Here is a 24,343-nt window from a genome sequence, read left to right as displayed (position 1 = left end):
TTTTTTATTATATTTTATTTTTTATTATATTTTATTTTTTATTATATTTTATTTTTTATTATATTTTATTTTTTATTATATTTTATTTTTTTATTATATTTTATTTTTTATTATATTTTATTTTTTATTATATTTTATTTTTTATTATATTTTATTTTTTATTATATTTTATTTTTTATTATATTTTATTTTTTATTATATTTTATTTTTTATTATATTTTATTTTTTTATATTTTATTTTTTTATATTATTTTTTTTATTTTTTTATATTTTGTTTTATATTTTATTATTTTTATATTTTATTATTTTTTATTTTTTTATATTTTATTTTTTATATTTATTTTTTATATTTTATTATATTTTATTTTTAATATTATTATTTTTTATTTTTATTTTTTATATTTTATTTTTATTACATTTTATTATTTAATAGTGAATTCTTCCACTATTTTATTATTTCGGTGAATATATATTGCGCTTCTACAATGTTACTATATAAATTAATGAGAAAGAACTCTACAAAAAGCACGAGTTCTAACACCTCTACAAAAACTGAGTCCAATACATAATCAGGCAAAACTGATATATAAAATTATTTTTAAATGCCAACATTATTCGCGAAATATATATATATTTTTTTTCAAATAATATATTTCTTTATATAAAACACAAACATAACGCACTTTAAATAAATGTATAAGTATGAACTTTAATTCGTATCGCTTACCGGAGATCAAGGTTAATATTTCGATGTTTTAAAAGTATATACAGAAAAGGTTGTAGCGCGAAAGTAAAACCATATACATAGTAAAGTGCTCAACTGTGGTTGAGGCGACAATAATAGTTTTTTTTTTTATTAGCTACTACAGTGGAAGAGGGTAACTAATGTCTACGTCATATTTACCCATCATTTACCAAAATGTTTTTTTGTTTTTTTTTAAATTTTGGTATTACTTGTTGAAGGATTCCACCTTGAACTTACGACTTATTAACAAACTACTTACATTTTTTTTTTCGACTTTTCACTATATTTTTTTATACGATAAACTATATTTGCTTTTCATTAATTTTTTTTTTTTTCATTTAGGTTTTTTAGCTCTTCGTGTTTGTTTTTTTTTCCCCCCTTCGGTTTTCCTTTTTAGGGATGGGGCTCGACTTCCATTTATTTATTTGTTCAACGCTTTATGCATATTTTTGCGTTTTTTTTTTTTTTTTTTTTTTTTTTCGACATTTGATTTCTTTTTATTTGTTTGATTTTATTTTCACGTAAATTGATACGGAATTGAAAATTTAGTTTGTTGCTCATTTGCAAAGCTGATTTTATTAATTGCAACTTCTCATCCTCTAAATTGTGTTATTTTTATTTTTTTGACAGAATATTTATAGCAGCACCAAAGTTTGTAGCTTACGGGGCTTTACCCGGAATGCTGTACGAGTGCGGAATCCGTGAAGACTCTGTAAAGAAACATCTCATGTGTGACACGCAAGTGCGCGTTTCCGGTCAGTAAATGGAATTTTTTTTTCTTTTCAAAATGTATATAATAAAAACAGATTATTTGACATAAAAAAAAACGTATAAAATACGTTTATAAGCCAAATTACAACGCAATATTATGAAAATAAACAAATATGTATTTGTTTAAAATTAATATTTCGGAGATAGACTCAATCCTCCAAATTTTATACATTTTTTTTTTCTTTTCTCTCGCCATAATGTTAAATGCAAGAAAAAAATAATAAAGAACATGCATGTTATTCGTCTGCGGTGTTATTTTGAAATGCCGGAAGAATACGCTTGGCACACGTGACATGAAAGTTAGTTGTGTTTTTCATGACACAAGCATTGTTTAAATTTTAAAAATACGTATGAAGTACGCAATATTATAAAATAAATAAATAAATATTAATACGGGTAAAATATGCGCAGAAACCCGTATGACTTAACGCAGATGCTGTTGGGTTTCATACTATATGCAACTCACCTGTACAAAAAAAAATAAATAAATAAAATGACAAATTTCTGCCGGATTTTTTTATTTATCGGCTAACACTGTTCCGCTGGCCTGCTTCCCGGTTGAATACAACATGGTAGCCTTCAAATCTAATGTAAACAAATTCCTGTTAAGCCGTTCCCATAAATGATAAAATTCTACCCAATTCACACCATCAGTAGTTACTACACCATCACCTTTACATTCATTATCACTTATCCTCGAGTAATCTTCGGCCTTTGATAAGTGGTGACTTCCAAGTAAAATAAAAAAAAATGAATCTTATTTCTTGGTCTGTATATACGGCATAATCACGTTGACACCAGTTCTCATCAGATAACCGAAGTAAAGCAACGATGAGCCTGGCCAGTACCAGATTGATGAGCATTTGGGACTTCCAGGTGCTCTATATACTCTTCACTTATCTCTGCATTGTTTCCAATCGTCCTGGATTTCTCCTTGCCATTGGACTCGACCAGTTCGATTCAGGGGAGGTGTGGTTGGGGTTGCGTAACCCTTGCTACACAATTACACACGCAGTTGCCTCTACAGGGAGTATCCTTTGTCTTTCGAGAGTAGCTTATTTTTTGTTTTTATTTGGTAAAAATAGTTAAGGGGGCAAAATATGATAAATTGTTACTTGGCAGACATAAGTCGACTATTCATTCCCAAATATGCATTTATACGTTAAAGCCGGTTATTTTTTAAAGTTTTGATATGTATGTTGTTAGCTCAAGTGTATATTAACTATGCTGGAGTGTTAAATGTTTTGGTTTCGAATCTAACTGATTGCACCCAAGTCATATTTTTAAAAAAATTTTTGAACTCCTTACTATATACTGGATGCAATATGATATTCAATAGAAAATTGGCTCCATAATAATAAATATGAAATCTGCATGAATTAAAATATCATATTTAAGCGTATGGCCAGGCAATGCTGGGCGACGTGCTAGTTGATAATAAAACCTATTTTGGTCTTGTTGTTTTCAGCAGTTTTAATATTATTGGTACATTTCCATGAAAGCTTTTATGCATAGCTTTTATGCATACATATATTATTATTACTATTATTATTTACTATCTTTCGACAATGGAAGATTAGCAAACGCTATTGAGGACATTGCCAAGGCTGCTGCACAGATTTTTTTTTTTTTTTTTTTTTTTTTTTTTTTTTAATTTATTGCATTTTCACCCCAAACAAGGGATAACTATCTGGGACATAATTTGCAAGGATACTATGTAGGAAGTTGAGCAACAAGATGTCTGTTTGCATTACACTTGCATGTCAGTACAGTCAAGGAAACAGGGACCCAGAAGGAAATTCCAAAGTCTAGCAGTCCAAGGAATAGAAAGCTTTCTAGCATCTGGGGATCTCTATGAGAATAGAATTTTGCTGTTTGTCAGGGGTATTTGTCGAGGGGGTATTTGTCGAGGGGATACAAGGGTTTGTAGTTCATCAGAGCATCTACCATTGTACTTGTAAAACAGAGGGATGCAACATTTCATCGATGGGACTCCAGTTGAAGACTGACAGTGTGGGACCTATTTGGTCGGCAACTCTTTTGAACCCTCTCTAAGAGCGAGAGAAGAGTAGCAGATGCACCAGTTCAAATGTGACAATACTCCATAGATGGGCGAATGGTGGACGTGTAGAGGCACAGGATACTCTCAGGCGTAAGCAACTTTCGTTCTGTAAAACATTTTCTTGTGATTTTCTTCAGTTGCAAACACAGCATTAACTGCTTGTATGAACTGCTAGATTATTCCTTAGAACGAAAAGAATTATAAAGTGATGCACCAACAGTGATAGGAAAAAGTATAAAGACTCACTCCGATTTGATATTTGTTCTTTATCAATACTTAGGCTTATATTGTTTGGAAGTTACCGCTTATTAAGTCCCGGAGGCTACTCGAGGATAAGGGTTTATGAATGTAAAGTGGTAGTGTAGTAATCGTTAATGGTGTAGATTGGGTAGAATTTGGATTAGTTAAGGAGATGGCTCAACAAGAACTTGTTTACATTAGACTTGAAGGCTACCATATTGTAATCAATCGGGAAGCAAGATAGCGGAACAGTGTTCCACGGGCGGGCCGTTCTGCGAAAGAAACTTTGTTCATGGAATCTGCATTTAGATTTAGGCATAGAGTGGGGAAAATTGTTGATAGTGGTTGTAGCTAGTCGTGTGTTTTTTTGTTTTGTTTCTTTAAGTTTCTGAATTTTTGGATAATACGTAAGATATTTCGCATTGTTTGGTTCCATGCACTTCAACCGTATTTTAAAAATGGTTTACGAGAAAAAGTTCCATAAATGTAATCGAGTCTTTCATATGATTTATGTTTCTTTTCAAGTTAAATCAAATCCATTTCATGCATCTGAAAAAAAAAAAAAAAAAAAAAACTAGATGAGTGAAAAATTAAGTCTTGTCAAAATCCGTCAGTTCACTAATTCCAATTGTGTCATTTATAGTGAGCTTTCTAAAACTCCAACATTTTTAATCAGTTTATTTCACGCAAAAATTTTTCATGTAAATTCATGTATTGTCTAATTTGACCAATTTCTAAAATTGACACTGTAAGAAAATGAAAATAAATGTAACTCGAATAGAAACTCCCTTGTTCTTCAAATGGCTTGCTTATATACAGCCAAAGATCGTTTAATTTGCGTCTGATCAGCGAGATTCCGTGCGACCATTGAAAACAAAATCACTGGCGCCATTTTGGTCCCTTTAGCAACTAAACCCTCGGTAGCCGTGACAAAACGTACAGAGATATATAAGCGTTTTTGAGGCAAGTAATATTCACACTCCTTACAAGTTTTCTCTACAAAAAAAAAAAAAAAAACTAGTTTTCTTACAAGTACGAGTCTAACTCTTTCCAAAACCTATCAAGGAGTACTTTTCTGAATTTTCAGACCCACAGAGGGCCGGCTTATGCAGAGGAATCGCAATTAGCTAGCAATCTAAAATATTTAACTTCTAGAATGCCAAAATGTTGTTTATTTTAAAGTCTTCCAATATTCAAACTGTCTCTTGGTTCTTTGGAGATTAAGAAATCAGTTTTCTTACAAGTTCAACCCAAACTCCTTCCAATAACCTCTAACTCCGCAACCCAGACAAATGGTATATTTTGTTTTATGGTTTTGTGCTTTTTTGTATCTTCAGATGACGATGCGATTAACATGCAAACATACAATTCACAGCAATGGCTCGGTGTTGCTATGGATGTTAGTGAAAATAAAAGTAAAATTATTGTAAGTATAATTAATAATTCTTATTTGAAAAAATGTGTTTTTTTTGTTTTGTTTTTTAACACCAAGTGCCACTTGAAATTATGTATAAACTAGCAGGGAGACCCGACGTTGCCCGGGATTGAATGATGATCAACGAATTTTTCACAATCCCATATTTTTATTGTCATTGGAATCTGTGAAATCACCCTTTTTTTTTTTCTTTTTTTTTTTTTTTTTTTTTTTTTTTTTCAATTAAATCAAACCATTGTTTACTCTAGTTGGGGACCCATCGCGGTGCACTAGGAGGAAACCTCACATGCCTCTCTGCAGTGACTTAGTCCAAAATACGTTATAGTAGTAGTCTACAGAGAACCTACTGTTGATTTTATAAAATTATTTTTTTATATATAACGGCTTGAATTAAAGTTTAAAATTCAAAAGTCAAGTATCTTACTTCAGTTTTGCTTTCAACAGAAACATTCATTTCGAACATGCCCATGTCATATCAAATAATATACTGTTGATTTTATATGTTGGGCCTTTCGGCTTGTGTGGTAATAAAAATTCACAAATGCACTAGTGATGTTAGGCTGTGTAAAGTGTTAACTGTGGTCAAAATCGCCTGTTCCTTCCTTCCTTCCTTCAGCGGATTATTTCGATTATCGATATGTATCGAAGGCATTCCGATACAAAACCTCGCTAAAACACTATCACACACATAAAGTACCTTCATGTGAAATTTCATAAAAATCAGCCCAGCCGTTTTCGAGTCTATAGGGAACGAACTCAGACACATAGTTCTTTTTATCTAATGATAGATAGATTCTATAATTATAATGAGGGAAAAACGAATGTACACATATTCAAAGCAATGGCAGAAACCCTAGAAAACGACCTTCAGCTTGCAATGGAATAGGGCTGTAAATGTTTGGTAACATTTAATGCTACTAAGACTAAGCTTCTTTCTTTTAACAACTACAAAATTATGCTGGAAAGCCTTCTAAGTCTAATTGTTTCTTTCCTCTGATTGCTAGACTTCGGAATTCCCTCCCTGTTTCCTGCTTCCCTTACTGGACTAATCTGCTAAAGTTTAAATGCAATATGAACAGATATCTTGCTGCTCAACTCTCTACAGTCCCCTGTTAGACATATAACCTCTTATGTGCCAAGTATATATATATATATATATATATATATATATATATATATGTATATATATATATGTATATATAAAAGAAATCAAAACTAAATTTAAAATTTACGAGGAAATTTCTTGTTCAACAGAATACTCCAAAATAGTTTATGAAATCATTAATCCACAAACTTTCAAAGAATGCTATTCTTCTCTTCAGAAGAAAAGATATTAGTAAATTATTATAGCTGAGCTAAAATTTTGCTGGTTATGACATTAGATAGAACAGCACTTTATGATAGTTATTCATAAAATGTAAAAAAAACTAAATCTGTAATATGTTCATATCAGTTAAAACGTGTGAAAATTGTAAAACAAACCGAATATAGGAAGTTTGGAATGCATAAAGATATATATATATATATATATATATATATATATATATATATATATACACACACAACTCTAGAAGAGCCTTGTGCGTCCTATCTTGGAGTATGGCCACTCTGTCTGACAGCCACACCATAAGACCTTATGCAGGGATCTGGAAAACGTATAGCGCCGAGCAACCAAGCTGCTGGTATCACTGAAGGACAAACCATATTCTGAAACATTGAGAATCCTGAGACTGCCTTTGGAGAAATTGTGGTGACATGATCGATCTCTACGAGTACATCCATGGGATCTATGATACAAGAAAGCCGTCTTTTCAGATCGCCAAAAACAGTGCAACCAGGGGGAACAGCCTCAAAATCGTAAAAAAAACACTGTAGGCTAGATATCCGCAAAGGGACCTTCTCACAGAGGGTCGTAAACACATGGAATGATCTCCCAGATGCAGTTGTACAAGCACAAACGGTAAACGCATTCAAAAGCAGACTTGACGCCCATTGGAGATTGCTGTCGAGTTTATATTGTCCATCCTCCTAAATGGAAGTGCAAATTCCTGGGTTTCTGTGCCACGCATGCCACAAAGTTGTCTAGGAAATTTTTCCCTTGGAACGATGAACAGGTCCAAAACCTGGACCTCAAACATCTATATGTCAGTCAGTCATAATCGAATTTCATTTATTTGCTCTATCATGTATATCGATCAATTTTTATTTAGATGGGATAGTACTTCTAGAATATTACTGCCAGTAATATTTTGTAGAACTTATAATCACAGGTTTTCATACCAGTTGATTGTTAGATAATTTTATTCTGAAGTAATATATATATATAAACTTTAATAAAATATTTTGAAAGATTTATTGACCAGAAAGGGTTGCTCTCCCTATTTTATTTATTTTTGCCCGTCTTTCCTTGGGGATTGGATGAGGAGTATGCGTTTGTATAAGGGGAAAAAAATTGTCAGAACTCCTGGTACCTCCTTAACTTGAACTGTAATTCACATCAACTCTCAAGGTTTATGCTCTCGCTATCTCATCTGTCAAAAACTCGACTCCCTCTCCTCTCCAATTTGTCCTTAAAGCCGCTATTCTCCTAATAGTTAAATTAATGCCACATGTATACAAACTTAAGCTTTTCTTTTTTTCTTTTTCCCTCCCCGATCCTGTAACCTGACAGGTAAACAGAAGCACTACTCTTCTTCCCCTTCTCATCTTTAGTTTAATGCCCATTTTACATGCTGACAAGTGGTGGACAGCTTTTAGAAATTGACTTCCAAACTAACCTATCTCTGGCCAGGTCTTTATGAACTGTGTAATGGGAAAAAGGAATTGTCAAAACTTTTCACCAAAACCGCAATTTGCACTAACTCTTAAGTTTAATTCACAACACTGAATCTCAACAGCCATCCTTTCTCTTGCATGTCGAAAATTCGACTCCCTATCCTTTCTATATCCAATTCGTCCTTCTTATAGCCGCTATTTCCCTCATATGCAAATTAATGCCACATGTTATAAAATTTAGTTTTTCCTTTCTCTTTCTTTGAATGAATATAACCCAAGCAAAAACCTTGGTCCATGATTGTAAAACTTGGATGTCACTCAGCCATGTTAATGCGTATTCTAGCGGAGAAAACGTTTTTTTTTTTTTTTTTTTTTTTTTTTTTTTTTTTTACAAAGGCATCACCACATTATCAAGGCCCAGAGGCCACTCAAGGATAAGGGTTAAAGAGTGTACAGTAGAAATTGGTCAATATAGTAATCATTAGTAATGAAAATTTGGTAAATTTAATAACTTATATGGAACGGCTCATCAAGAACTTATTTACTTTAGACTTGAACACAACCATATTGTAGTCAGCCGGAAAGCAGGAAAACGGAAGACAATTCCACAGGCGTGCAGTTCTAAGAAAGAAGCTTTGTTCATGGAATCTACGTTTAGGTTTAGGCACAGATAAAGAGTGGGGGAAATTATTGATAGTGTTTACAGCTAGACGAGTGTTTCTTGTGAAAGTTTGGCGAGGGGGGACCAAAGATTGAAGCTCATTTGAACACTTTCCATGAAAATAACGATACATCAGAGACAAACTCGCAACATCTCTTCTGTGAGATAGCGGTTGCAAGGAGGAGAAAAGGACATCTCCTACGAGGCTACGAAGTCTATTTTGAACTCTATCAAGGCAGGACAAGTCCTTTCTAGCAGCTCCTGCCCAGATGTGGCAACAGTATTCCATCCTTGGACGTACCTGGCTCTTATATAGGTAGAGAATAGCATCAGCAGTGAGATATCTACTGGATCGATAGAAAGATCCCACCATTTTTCCAGCGGCCTTGGCAACAGATTTGATATACGTGTTCCATTTAAGATCAGGAGTAATGGTCAAGCCCAGAAGCTTGTCAAAACTTGAGGCCTCCTGAAGACGAGAGCCATTCATTTCAATTGATGACAAATGTGGATTAGAATGTTGATGATGTAAAGAGAGAAGCTTGGTTTTAGATGCATTAAAAGTAACCAGCCACTCCTTTCCCCATTGTACTACGTGCTCAAGATCAGAGGAGAGAGAATTGGAGAGAACTTGGTCGTTTACTGTCTTAGATGTGGTACCATAAATGGTAGTGTCGTCAGCATAAATGTCTACAAATGATGTAAGGATATGATTTGGAAGATCATTAATGTAGATCAGGAAAAGAGTTGGGCCCAGGATGGATCCCTGAGGGACACCGGCATTAATACTGTGAGCTTCTGATTTTTGCCCCTCAACTACTACTCTTATGAACCTATCAGAAAGAAATGATTTAATAATTGAGAAGACTTTTCCAGCTATACCATAGCTAGCGATCTTATGAAGTAAACCTTTATGCCACACCCTATCAAAGGCCTTAGATATGTCAAGAGCAATTGCTCTAGAAAGATTGCCACCGTCGAGAGATTTGCTAATCCTATGCGATATAACTGTAATGACATCTGCTGTAGATCTAGCAGAACGGAAACCATATTGAGTGTCACTAAGAAGGTTATTTTTGTTGAGATGTTTGATTACTTCTGTATTTAACACAGATTCTAGCAGCTTACTCATGACGCACAGGAGACTTATTGGCCTGTACTGAGAGGGGGATGAGCGATCACCTGAATTCTTAAATACAGGGCATACTGATGAGGTTTTCCAGGGAGATGGGAAACTATTCTCCTTAAGACAACGTTTAAATAGTTTTGTAAGTATGGGCGCTAATTCAGATTGAAGTTTTTTGAGTACTATAATTGGAATACCATCAGGGCCAGTTGCTTTACTGGAATCAAGGTTTTTGATTAGCTTCGCAACATCACGTACAGATATACGTATATCACATAGCGTGTTTTCTGATACAGGAGGAAATATTGGGGGTTTAATGGTAATAAAATCACTCGCATACATGGTGTAGAAGTGTTCTGGCTTTGAAAGGCCGATTATAAATAAGACAACATGGTGGTATATTTAAAAGATTGTATTTGTAAAAGTATAAAATAGTATGTTACAGGAAGACTGTTCTAGAACTGTCACAACATCGTCTATATGTATTCTGTCTGGAAGAGTCCATATATTCACAAAATAGGGTACATCAGCATCACATGCTAATAAGTCAACTAGTTCTTATAGCAAATAGTTCTTCATTAACAAATTGCTCATTCTATGGCCAATGCTTACTCTCATTACAAAAGGCTCCCTTTTCTTGCAAAGCTTGGGAGTTTAGTTTAAATCTTTTGGTTTAATGGACTCTCAAACTCCAAGTTTCCCATTTGTCTGATGTATTTGTGTCTCTGTTTTTTTTTTATCCAGCATTACTTGCCCTAGTACACCTTTTAATGTTTAGCCCAGTCTATCCTACTATTTATTTAGTCTACTACTCAACTCGGCCATGTTAATGTGTACTCTAGTAGAGAATAGTATGTTCTAGAAAAACTGTCTGCAAATGGCGCGAAATTGTATGGACATGTTTATTAACGTTGTGTGCTTATTTGATGTACTATCTCTTCACTGCAAAAACAACACGTGACGACCTTGTTTTTCTATCTTCAGGTTTGTGCCCACAGATGGTGCGAAATTGTATCACGGCAATTCCGAATGATCGGTGCTTGTTATATCTCTCCAACTACCAAAACGGAATTTAAATTTTGGGCACCAAATCTTCCGTCACACAAGAAAAATGGTGTCTTTTATCAAGGAATGGCACAATTTGGTACCTCAGCCCAATTCTCAAAGGTATGATTAGATTATATTTTATCATCATTGAATTATGTTTTAAGAAATTATATAAATCTGTTCTAAAGTGTCTTAGGTTTCTCTATACAAGGGTTTGTCAGGAGAACCTAATGTGACAATACTTTACGCTACAAATCAACTTTGACCAAATATTCAAAATAACGTAGGATTTGAAACCCACGTAAAATCCACAAACACTCGCGTTTAGGTTTTATATCAGAAAAACGAATTATCTCCGATATAATGCAATACATATTAATGTGCGTAGATAATAACAGTGATTTAATGTAAAAATAAAATAATTGTTTCACATTAAATTATTTCTTTTTCGAATTTTTAAAATAAAGATTAAGTATTCGGACTACTGTTCTCAACTTTAGTGTTATTTTCACAACGTTTCGGTCGATGTAAGCTTGTCGAACTTGCTAAGTAGACTTAGTATACAACCAAACCCATAATTATAGATAATAAATACATATAGAATTAAGTAGGTAGTAATAAGAGTATAAAGTGTGTGTGTGTGTGTATATATATATATATATATATATATATATTAGTCATCCACATACAGTACTGTTTCACAGCTCATCAGTGCGGCTAGACAGGCAACTACCTCAAGCCAGGATTGAAACCCGATCGTCTCTCTCTCTCTCTCTCTCTATATATATATATATATATATATATATATATATATATATATATATATATATGTGTCATCCACGTACAGTACTGTTTCGTTGTATCATAACTCATCAGTGCAGCTATTTAACAATTTTAGTTAAGGCTTTTTTTCTCCTCTCCTTATGTAAATGAACTCTTTTGTAATTATAAACGTTTTAGAAGTCGGATTATGTAGGTGCTAAGTCTGCGATAGGTTAAAGTTAATAAGTTATTTTTTTTTTTTTTTTTTTTTTTTTTAAATTTAAACTGCATTCTTCATTTTTAGTTTTACATTTTTTTATGCAAAGCTTCTTTAGACATATACGTGTGTGTGTGGAAAGATTGTATATGTAGAAAACAAAATAGATTTAAGGCTCCTAAAATTAAAACGAGAATTGTCTGTAGCATAGTGGATAAAGTACCTGATGAAATTCAATTGTAAAGTTACATTCTTTTGGAGGTTGAGGGTTCAATCCTCAGTGCGGACGACGCTCAAAATTGCAAAATGCTTGAGACTTCTACCCAGTCATGGCTGATGGATTAAATAAAGGGTTCTGTTAGAAATTCTGTGCAGATTCCCGAGTTCGACAAGATGCACCTAAAGACCAAAGGTTACATCGACGAAAAACATTGTGTAAATAACACTCAAGATGATAGCAGTAGTTCCAAGAATCCAAATAATACGAAAAAAAAATTGTGAATATCATGAAATGTGTTTGTAAACAAAACCATGTCCTATTCATCAGACACTAAATCTACATTATTATAAAGTAATTCATGTCATGTTTTTTAATTTTCAGAACGATAAGGATATTTTATTTGGGGCACCCGGAATCTATCAAGGAAAAGGTAAGATTATATATAAACTATGTATCTAATATATAAAAATTAAGCTACATCTGCTTTCAAAGTTAGACTCCAATAGTAATGTATCTGACAAAGTGATACTTGATTCTGTTTAGCCATTTTTTCTTACCTTATTTTTTATGCACAAATATAATTTAGATTGTTATAATCTTTCCAATAATATTTATTCCAGCTGAGAATATTGATAAAATGGTGACCCTTATGAAGACTAAAATAAAAATATAATGCTATTAAACCTTATGGCTAGAATTCTAATTCCAATTTTGATCAAAATCTATGACATGATTTTGATTCTAGAAAAACGTTTAGAATTTAAGAATTAAGTTTAAGGGATCTTAAGAACTCTAAATTCAGGGAATCTTGCTTAGTTGGTGTCTAATAACTATGAATGAAATTTAATGCAAATCTGAAATATTTGAAAGTTTTGCTTTTTCGTAAGCCCTCTAAAAATCATTTAAATACTCCCCGAAAAAAATAAAACTTTAAATTGGGGAATGTTTATTAATTGATATCAAACTTTAATACAAATCCCGAAGTGTTTCCACCTCACTTTGGCCCTTTTTCACATAACTAAATTAAACTAAATATACTTCATATTAGATATTTTTAGGGGGTCTTTTTGTGGATTTTGCTTTATCACAATTCTCACTGTTGTTTAGAAAGTTGCAAATCAGTTTTACTGCGATTTACCTTAGCTGCGATCGCTTGCCATGACAAACTACAACTTGGATGTCTTCAAGTCCAACATAAGCAAATTCCTGATGAATCACCCCCTTAAGACACTTTATCAAATCTCCAATATTAACGATGCTATCTCATTGATTATATTATTGATTGCAATAACCCTTATCCCCGAGTGGCTTCCGGGCCTTAATAAGTGGGGACCTCCATGTAAAAAAAAAATAAAAAGTAAACCTTGCTTATGGAAATCTACAATTCGAGCATGCTAAACTTCGGTAAGTTTGCTTGTTTTAGGCATGGTGATACCTTTGCATAGTGATTACTTATCCGTAACTGAACTAAAAAACAATTTATACCCCTGGTCTTTTTTTATTTTTATCAAGTGCCTCATTTTATAAAAATGTAAATTTCTGAATTAAATGCTTGGAACGTAGCTTTTTTTTTTCATAACCTTTTCGGTTGTAGTATTGGGAATCTTAAGTGGCAGGAGTTTAAAATCTATCTTTAAAAAAAAAAAGTTTCTTTTTAAAAATTTTCAAGTGGTCATACATTTTTTTAGCAGAAGTGTGTATATATATATATAATTAGCTGGTTGCATTCAAATGACCAAAGGAAAGAAGTGGTCATTGTTTTTTTTCTTTTAATTTCAGTAAATGCCTATATTTTTTAACGTCTTAGCTCATAATGAAATATATATTCAGTAATGTGATTGATAATTTAAAATTCAAATTAGAATTAAATTAAAAACCCGTTTCACAAGAAGGAACAACAAAATCAATAATGTGTACGATCGTTTCGGAAAACAATGTTTTCTACCACAATAAAAACATTGTTTTCTGAAACGATCGTACAAATGATTGATTTTGTTGTTGTTCCTTCTTGTGAAATAGATTTTTAATTTAATTCTAATTTGAATTTTAAATTATCAATCACATTACTGAATATTAAATTAGCTCTAGGATATTTACCTATCGAGCTTATTATATATCTAAATTACAACGAGCACTTTTTCTTTTCCTGTATTTTAATTAAATTAATAATTTTACTATTACATTAAAATACACTCTGCTCTTTAGACTATTGTTCTAATCTCCTTTATATATATATATATATATATATATATATATATATATATATATATATATATATAAATTGATGGCAATTCAGTTAAATAAAGTTTATTTCATCACCAAAGCGATAAAGAAAAACATGTGAGCTATTTAGATTTCGAAACTTAATGCTTCTCATCAGAAGAGATTATTATATAGAATTAAGTGAATCGAACTTTCAAAGTCAGATCCTTCTGACTACTAATTTGATTTTCTTCTGTTTGCATAAATATAATAATACTTATTCCAGCTCGAAGTATTTATTAAATGATAGCTTTATCCTTTATTTACCTAAATAGCTTAAGCTCTTAAAAAACAAGTGTGAATATTTTATCTTTTACAGCTTCCAGGTAAACAATTATATGTATCTACATTATAATTATTAAACTATTGATTTCTTAACATTAGTTTTGTTTCATGCAAAAAAAAATAAATAAATAAATAAAATAACACAATAGCCTTACATAAAATTTTATCATATTTGCACATTTTTGGAGCTGTAAAGTTGCAGTGAATGTGTGCGTGTGTGTGTGATCATTACAATGGGGCTAAGATTGCGTTCATAATAAAACAACTTGCCTTCTGTATTTGCTTCAACTCTGTAGGACTAAAACTTTTGGTGAGGGAGCTGTTTTTTTTTATGTGAGCCAAGATATTCCTAAACCTGATAAATCATATGAGATTCATTCAAGAACGCTAGATTACATTTTAATTGTGCATTGGATGAGCAAATAAAATGAATGGATCAAAACTTTAAAAAATACTACCGCAAATAATGATATCCAATACTATAACTCAGATTATATTATCCTATACTATTGCAATCAAATCCAACAAAACTTTAGATTACAAGAACAATCCATAAAAATATTATACACTGATATAATTATATCAGTGTATATTTATATCATATCATATAATATATATATATATATATATATATATATATATGAGAGAGAGATATCTCAATTGACAATAACAATAAAATTAGACTAATTATTTAGAAGAAATGTAAAATGCAAAACATTGTAGTAAAAAATAAAATAACTGCACTCCAATTCACAACACTTTAGAAAGAACCAATGTTAAACATAAGTTCAAATACTCTTTGGAATAATACAACTTTCACAATAATAACATTGGTTTTACTGCCACCACCCTGTCTTGCTGACTAACCGGGCATCTTGTAACTGCCCTGGTTTGTTCTTTTGGTGTCTAATTTCACATGCACATTCTCGGATGTTTTTTTTGTTTGTTTGTTTGTTTGTTTGTTTGTTTGTTTGTTTGTTTGTTTGTTTGTTTGTTTATTTTTTTTAATTCTCATGTTTTTGTCCAACTTTTTTGTTCATTTGTTTTCGTTACCGAAAGATGATTCAGTGAAGAACCTGAAACGTTAGTGATACATATGGAACATATTTATTGTTTTATTTTAACACAAAAATTGAAAAATATAGAATTCTTTTATGTTCAACAATATTTGCTTAAATGAAAAAAAATACTGCCTTATATATATATGCGTGTGTGTATTATATATATATATATATATATATATATATATATATATATATATATTAATCAAAACCGAAATAAGATTTTGATCAAACTAAGACCTCGATATGCTTGCAGATATTGTATTTATATCAATAATAAAGGTTCATACAGGGTGACCCAAAAAAACAGGGCATTCAATTGTTTTTCTGGGCATTTTGCAGTCAACGGAGAATAAAAAGCCAAAAACCCTAGTGTTTTGATGTGATGTTTTGAATATAATAAACTAGTTATGACCAAAGTTTCATTTCATTCGGACAAAACACTAAGAAACGGGGCCTAATTATAGTTGGGACCCGTTTTTTTGGTGGGAGCGGACACCCTGTACTAATAATCATTTACATGGCTGGAGTAAAGAAACGTTTTAAAAAAATTTAAGATTTTTAAGAATGGAAATTGCTTCAAAATAACAACTTGTATTCAACTAAACGTTTCAATAAGCATGTAGTTCTGCATTACATAAGCTGAAAGGACTGATATGCCGAAGAACATATGAAATGTTTCATTTCTCTTTTTTCTAAGTGCTGTTTTACTAGTTTTCGTTTATGAGTTTTTTCTCAATGTACTTTTAGTTTGTTATTTTATTTCTTTTTATATCTCTTTTTCTTTATTGGAAAATTGTTTGGGGAATTGTATTGGTTTTATTTTTTATTACTTTCCGATTCGTGCATCTACCATTTTTAATCTATCCCAGACATTTGGTCTCTCTCAAGTGACATTACCGTTTTCCTTTCCAAGATATCAAATTTTCTAAGATTTTTGTTAAATAAAAATCCCAATTAATTCAACTTCCAGATTTCCGCCTCAGAAATTTTATCATTTCCAAATAATTCTTAGCTTTAGTCTCTGGATGTCAGCACTTCAAAAAATGAACACGAGGAAGAATTTTTTTATTTTTGTCACGGAAGCAGTTTTTTTTAAATTAAAAAGAAAATTGACTAACAATATAACAGCCGATCCCGAATTATTTGGATTTTTCGAACTACTTTTCTCATCTTGAGTGTTATTGTCAGAACGTTTCAGCCGATGTAACCTCCAACCTTCTGCAGGTTTAGCTTGTCAAACTCTGGAATCTGTAAAGAATTTTGAATGAAATGCTTTATTTAATCAACGGGGTTAGTATACTCTCATTCCGTCGGCCATGACTAAGTAGAAGTTTTAAGTAATCTGCAATTGTATTTTGAGTGTCGCCCACACTCAGGATTGAACCTTTAACCTCTAGAAGAGTAGCTTTTACTACTGAATTTTACCAAATCCACTACATCACGAGTCTTTGTTCGTTTGAAATATGTGCAGATTCTAGAGTTGTACAGAAGCATTCCCGAGTCCGACAAGATGACTCTAAGGAAGGTTGGAGGTTATATCCACCGAAACGTTGCGAAAATAACACTCAAGATGAGAATGGTAGTCTGAAGAATCCAAACAATACAAATAATCAATCCTCATCTCAAAAATTTAGAAACAGTTTGTAGATTTTGTCATCGATATCTTCATTCTTACAAACTAGATACTTCATTTTATTGTAATAAAAAGATCTAGTTTCCTATTTTTTTTAAATGACACAATTTTAATTCCAATCGATTTTACCGATTTCTAGATTCTGCTTAGCTATTTCCATTGTCTTCTGGAGAAGTTTACATATGAATAGATTTGTAATCTAATTATCTTTCTTTTATAAGGAAACTTCAGACATTGCCATATAACAAAGTTATCCTGTCGGATTTTAATGTTAGGCCTGAATAGCAATCCACTTGACATAAATATTTAATTCCAGCTAGCTTATATTTTCGTGTTTTCTTTTTCATCCACTGTAATTGGCATGAATATCTCATTTCACTTAAATACTTATTGCAGCTAATAAAACTGTTAGTAGACATTTTCTTTTACTCGCCGAAACAGATTAAAGGGAAGCTATCTTGTGTAATTATACCAAGATTTTTTGCTCGAGTTTAAAAAAAAAAAAAAAAAAAAAAAAAAATATGTATGTATTAAATTATGAAATTTTAAGCATGTGTGTTTCTCGCTCCCACATTAATTACACATTAACCATTAATTGATTAATGCGAAGTATTAAACCGAACTTTTAACAAATTACTATTTCGCAAAATAATTTGATTGAATTCACCAACATTAATTTTCGTTTCTTTGTAAACAAATCGTTTTTTTTTGTTTTTTTTTAAATTTTACTCCCGGGCAATGCTGAGTATGTACAGCTTGCTTGTTCATTCTATTGTTTATCTCAACTGGGGAAAATAAAAAGTACTGTCAGCTGTCCTTTTTCAACTTGTCCTGAACTGCTTTTAGTCTTGGAGCAGCTGCTGTTGCTCAGACTCTGACTGAAATACGAAGTGCCTTCAATAAGTTTCCAGACATTTTTTGTATGGGCAATTTTATTGATAGTATACACATGAAACTCTAGTCCCCTTCGAAGTAATCTCCTCCGGCTGCAATATACTTGTACCATTCCAACAACATCTAGAAGGTACCATGGAAATCCTCTTGTGTCAGCATGTCAATGACTCTCATCACAGCCACTTTCCTTTCCTCAATTGTCTTATAATGACAGCCTCTGAAGCTTTCCTTGAGCTTATGAAGTAACCAAAAGTCACAGGGAGCAAGGTCTTCACTATAGGGAGGGCGAGGAACTGTCTTGATGCCCATCTTGGTCAAATAGTCTGATCTTCTCTGAATACCCTTAGGACAAACTTTGCGCAAATCTTCTGCATCTTCAGTTCCTTGTGAATAATTTTGGTACAGTTCCCACACTGACATCGAACTGTGCACTTATTGTCTCTGTAGACACATGACAGTCCTTATCCATGAGATTCTTTATTTGGTCAATCAACTCTGGTATTCTGACTTACTCTTCCCACGCCTCTCATCATCCCTCACAGACTACCTGCCCTCCTTGAATCTCTTATGCCACTCAATACTGATACTCGATTCATGCAAGATGGTCTAAAAGCAGTCTGAAGTATTCCATACGTTTCTGTGGTATTTTTGTCAAAGTTTAAAGTAAAATTTTATTGCATATCGTTCTTCTAAAGTGTCCTCCTGTCCAGATTGTATTTTTGAAATTCACTAGTTGTGACAATCAGGCTTTAGTAGGATGTGTTAGAATTCCTGCTGTAGCTGTTCATTTGAATGTGAAATCATAAAAATTGGTCAGCCATCTCATAAGATGTTGAATTTTCATGAGTCTGCAACAAGTTTAAATGCTTGTACAAAAAAAGTCTGGCAACTTATTGAAGGCACCTCGTATATCATTCTAGCAGAAACTGGGCCATTCCAGTGGCCTATTATCTGCTGGGATGGAGTATTAGTCCTAAGTAGTCCAAGGAAATGCACCCTCTCAGGCCTTGCCTTCCCTCTATGGGGACGAGTTTATTGCTAACTGCCTGAGGCGCTCCAACTGGCAATCCCATCCTTTACTATAGAGATTCATAGATGCCAGAAAGTCTAGACTTTCGAATTCTGTTCCTCCTGCCTAACTGTAATGACATGCAGAAGTTTAAACGTAATGTGAACAGATGCTTGCTCATCTTCTTACATAGTATCTGTAGATATGGTCCCAAACAGTAGCACCTTACTTCCAAGTGGCAATATGCCTTGGTTAGGATGAATAAGAGTTTTAAAATATTCTAATAAACCAGTGTGCCCCTTTCTTTAGGGGTGCTAGCTTAATGCTCCCTACCTTCTAGTCTTGTGCCATATCTTCCTGCAGTGAGAAAGAAATAAATACCGGAAGTCTAAATCTCTCACATCTGATCAATTCGCATGTTGATTTGTGCATTTTTAGTTTGTGTTTTTTTCGTTTTTTATTTTTCGTTTTTTATTTTTCGTTTCTTATTTTTCGTTTCTTATTTTTCGTTTCTTATTTTTCGTTTCTTATTTTTCGTTTCTTATTTTTCGTTTCTTATTTTTCGTTTCTTATTTTTCGTTTCTTATTTTTCGTTTCTTATTTTTCGTTTCTTATTTTTCGTTTCTTATTTTTCGTTTCTTATTTTTCGTTTCTTATTTTTCGTTTCTTATTTTTCGTTTCTTATTTTTCGTTTCTTATTTTTCGTTTCTTATTTTTCGTTTCTTATTTTTCGTTTCTTTGTAAATTTTTTTCCGTTTTTTATTTTTTCCGTTTTTTTATTTTTTCCGTTTTTTTATTTTTTCCGTTTTTTTTTATTTTTTCCGTTTTTTATTTTTTCCGTTTTTTTATTTTTTCCGTTTTTTTTTTATTTTTTCCGTTTTGTTTTTATTTTTTCCGTTTTTTTTTATTTTTTCCGTTTTTTTTTTATTTTTTCCGTTTTTTTTTTATTTTTTCCGTTTTTTTTTTATTTTTTCCGTTTTTTTTTTATTTTTTCCGTTTTTTTTTTATTTTTTCCGTTTTTTTTTATTTTTTCCGTTTTTTTTTTATTTTTTCCGTTTTTTTTTTATTTTTTCCGTTTTTTTTTATTTTTTCCGTTTTTTTTTTATTTTTTCCGTTTTTTTTTTATTTTTTCCGTTTTTTTTTTATTTTTTCCGTTTTTTTTTTATTTTTTCCGTTTTTTTTTTATTTTTTCCGTTTTTTTTAATTTTTGTAATAAGATATTTCAAGTGAGAATTTCATTCTTTTTTTGCAGGTGGTTTTGTCATAAAAGATATTGGGAGTGATAAATTTAAGATTGTTGATTATTCCGATAAGACCCACCACAAAATTTATTCCCAAGAAGGATATGAAGATTCCATGGTTGGTGAGTATATTTAACGAAATATTCTGATCAATTAACACCAAATGGGTTAAGTCATTTTTTATTATTAAGTTTGAGTTAGCCTTAATTTACCTTAAATTAATCATATTTAAATTTTCTTTATGCCAACAAGTCGATATGATTTCTGATTTCTTATTGAGTAGATTAGTTTTAATTTTCATAATAGATAATATTGCTGTTATATACAGATTACAATCCCTAGATGTTGGTCTATAAAATTCTGTTTTAAGAATTGACCATTCTATAAAATATGGGAGTTATTTATTAAAGTACAAAACATGTTTAGAAAGAAGTTGAGTTAGTGTGTGATGCGAGTACAAATGGGTGTGTGTGTGTGTGACAGATGGTTACTTCGTCAGATAAGCATGACCACTTTTTAAACGATCTATAGATTGTTTTGCATAGATGGTTTTTTTTTTTTCAAATTCTTTTTACCAAAGCTGCAAAATTGAAATAAACTTTGTACTGATGAATGTTTTTACTACTACTACTGACACTAGTAGCATGTCACTATTGTTAGCACCGGACAATATCGAACCAGGTTCCAAAATCTAAACCTCAAAATGGTACACTAGCATCATGAAAGGAGAATCAACCAGCTGTAAGGTTCTGCTAGGAGACAGCTACTATACAATGCGACACAATGGACTGTTTAAATATCTCCACTGGACCATCAGCAAAAAGTTGAATATCAAATGAAGCAGCAAATCTGGGGACATGTTTACCAGGAAGAAAAGTCGGAAATAAGTTATACACCATCCATTATTTACTATGTAATCCTTGCAGTCATGCACCTTGAAAACATAGCTATTTAATCTGACAGTGATATGGGACAAGGAGAAAGAAGCAACCTTAGTAGAAGTTAGTGTCCCCAATGATGGTGGATTAAACAGTGCTGAGAGAGAAAAGATAATGAAATACCAAGTTCTTATGACATGAAAAGAAATTGGAATTTTAGGAAGATCTCTATCATTCCAGTAATTATAGGAGCAACTGGACTCGTGAAAAAGAATTTAAAAATCTACCTGGCAAATATACTCAGTGAACAAAACGCAAGAGATTGTTATACAGCCGGGTATGTGTATATAGTTGCATGTTCATACACCAAGGATGGTTTATAACAAGTAAAATCTGGATGGATGAATAACGCATACAGAAATATGTCGGCAAATTGAAATGCAAAATGTTCATTTCAAGTTGCTGACATATTTGTATTAGTTTTCCGCATACGCAAATTCATTCATAGCTTGAAGTGGTTCATTTTTAAATCTTTTTTATTCATCTATCGATAACTCAAATGGTGGAAGATGTGGCTAGAGCGCTTAATATTTTGGTTTCAATTCTAGTTGATGGTACCCAAGTCATTTTGTTTTATGAAATCAGTACTATATATATTAAGTATAAAATAATATTTTCTAGGGAATTGGCTCTGTAATAATAAATATGAAATCCGTATGACTTAGATTATATTTAAGTGTATTTTACGAGCAGGCAAAGTCGGGCAGCCATGCTAGTCTACAATAAACATATTACACCAACCTCTAGAACACTTATAAGTAACACCTATATAAATCCCACCTGACTGTTTAAATGTATGTACGTCTGCCTAGAACTTTCGACAGAGGCGACGGATTTTCACAAGCTTCGGACGACAAATATCGAAGAATTTGGCTAAAAACATTAATTCTTCACCCTCAACTGGGCACTTTTCTACAGGGAGGGGACACTTTTTTCGCAGATATTTTCAAAAGTCATCCCCCTCTTTTCGATTGACTAGCCTTAATTTAAACCTTCGCCGCTTCCGGTTTGACAATAGACGCAACGGCAAAGACGTTTTTTTTTTTTTTTTTTTTTTTTTTTTTCACGTTCTTTTCGTCCTTCACGGTACGGGTTCAAGCCTGCTTGCTTACTACCACTTTTTTTTTTTTTTTTTTTTACTTGCTCAACATACACTTCCAAACACTCGGGCAACGCTGGATACCCAGGCTAGTTTGTTTATAAATTAGATTCTCAATCCTGATCTGTTTCATCCGTCGATTTTCTGTTGCTGTTTATTTTATTGACAAGTAAATCGTACATAATATTAAGCCGAACTATTTTTGGTTTTATTGTATTCGCCAGTTTTTATGATCTCATTTTAATCAAGAATTATTGAAAAAAAAAACTATTTAAAACCTTTTAAAACTATTTTGGGTGGGAATATTATGTATTGGATACGTTTTTTATATACCGTATATTTCGGCATATAAGACGACTCTTAAAGTTAAAAAAAAAATCATCTTTAAAAACCAATATTTCATAAGATACCGGATGTTGCAATCTCTAGCCTAGACTAAACAAACATGGTTTCGTGATTTAGCAATTGTCTTATGCGACTGATATAACAGATTTATTAAAATTTGCTCCAGTTTTGTACCTCGTCTTATCTGACGGTGTCGCCTTATACGTCGAAATATAATGTTTGAAATGTTATTTTGATTTCAATAGTTTAAGTTTTATACTTTCATAAACATATTATATAAATTCAAATAAAAAAAACTTATTTTTAAAATGTAAAAAAACAACTTATTTTTATAATTTCATAAACACATTTCTTATAAAATAAACTTTTGCTTTTTAATGTCATTAAAAGTGCAAGTGAAGACTGTTTTGATCTGATTTTGTTTATTTTTATTGTATACTTTTCAATAATATCCTTTTCTTATATTTTATTTCAATAAATTGCTTCACAATAATAATACTGAAGAACAATAAAAGTTAAACTTATTTACCTTGTCACCGCTTCCGGTAGCGCTTCGCCAGAAGTTAGGAAGTACGTTAGCTGACTACAGTTATTCTAGTTTTTAATAATAATAATAATAATAATAGTAGTAATAGTAGTAATCATAATAATAATACTAGTAATTATAATAGTAATTATTATAATACTAGTAATTATAATACTAGTAATAATAATAGTAGTAGTAATAGTAGTAATAGTAGTAGTAATAGTAATAACAATAGTAATAGTAATAACAATAGTAGTAGTAATAGTAATAACAATAGTAGTAGTAATAATAATAGTAATAGTAGTAATAATAGTAATAATATAAATAAAAAAAATAACCTCGTAATTCCATGTTTCAAGGGCAGATAATTCTATCACCATTCATGATATCCATTTTTCTTTTGATTCAAAATGTTATTGAGCATGACCATACAGAAAGAAAAATGAATACGTATGCATTTAAAAAAATTATTTTGGTTTGAACTTTTCGTACTTCCTGACATAACATTCCCGGTGAATCCGCTGAATAAAATTCTAATTTTAGAAAATACTTTAAAAAGCGATAACTAAATCTTAATTTATTATCAAAAAAATTTTTTTTTCATTTTTTTTTTTTTTTTTTTTTATATTTTAATTTTTGGCAATTTTGCATATTAACTTGAACCATTGCTTGGTGTCTACGTCATTACACGTCATAGGAAGTAGACAGTATTAGTCAATTTAGTGCCCCCCCCCATTCAATTACATTCCACAATTTATTAGTTTCATTTCAATATTGTATTTAAATATAATGCATAAAAATATTTGTAAAATGACTTTTTTCAAATAAATGTGTTTATTTGTTATGATAGAGTTGTGTAGTATCTGTTTTGTTTTTATGAGACCATCCTTCTGGGCATTATCTCCTGATTTGGGAATAGCATAACATCTGTTTTGTTATCATGAGACAAACTTCCGGGAATGACTTCCTCCCTTGTGAAACAGTCT

General features: G+C 31.6%; 1 protein-coding gene across 1 annotated transcript in view; it reads left to right on the top strand.

The window, feature by feature from the left end:
- Positions 1 to 24,343, top strand: part of LOC145263070 (integrin alpha-9-like) — a 244,443-nt gene that overhangs the window by 148,794 nt on the left and 71,306 nt on the right. The window contains exons 2-6 of the mRNA XM_080119934.1: positions 1,376 to 1,500; positions 5,156 to 5,244; positions 10,800 to 10,982; positions 12,443 to 12,491; positions 20,461 to 20,571. Of these exons, the coding sequence (XP_079976060.1) occupies positions 1,376 to 1,500; positions 5,156 to 5,244; positions 10,800 to 10,982; positions 12,443 to 12,491; positions 20,461 to 20,571 (557 nt within the window). The remainder of the gene's footprint in view (positions 1 to 1,375; positions 1,501 to 5,155; positions 5,245 to 10,799; positions 10,983 to 12,442; positions 12,492 to 20,460; positions 20,572 to 24,343) is intronic.

This window comes from Euprymna scolopes, chromosome 38, assembly GCF_053919585.1.
Source record: "Euprymna scolopes isolate OS-2025 chromosome 38, ASM5391958v1, whole genome shotgun sequence".
NCBI lineage: Eukaryota > Metazoa > Mollusca > Cephalopoda > Sepiida > Sepiolidae > Euprymna > Euprymna scolopes.
This window is presented reverse-complemented; position numbering and strand designations above follow the sequence as displayed.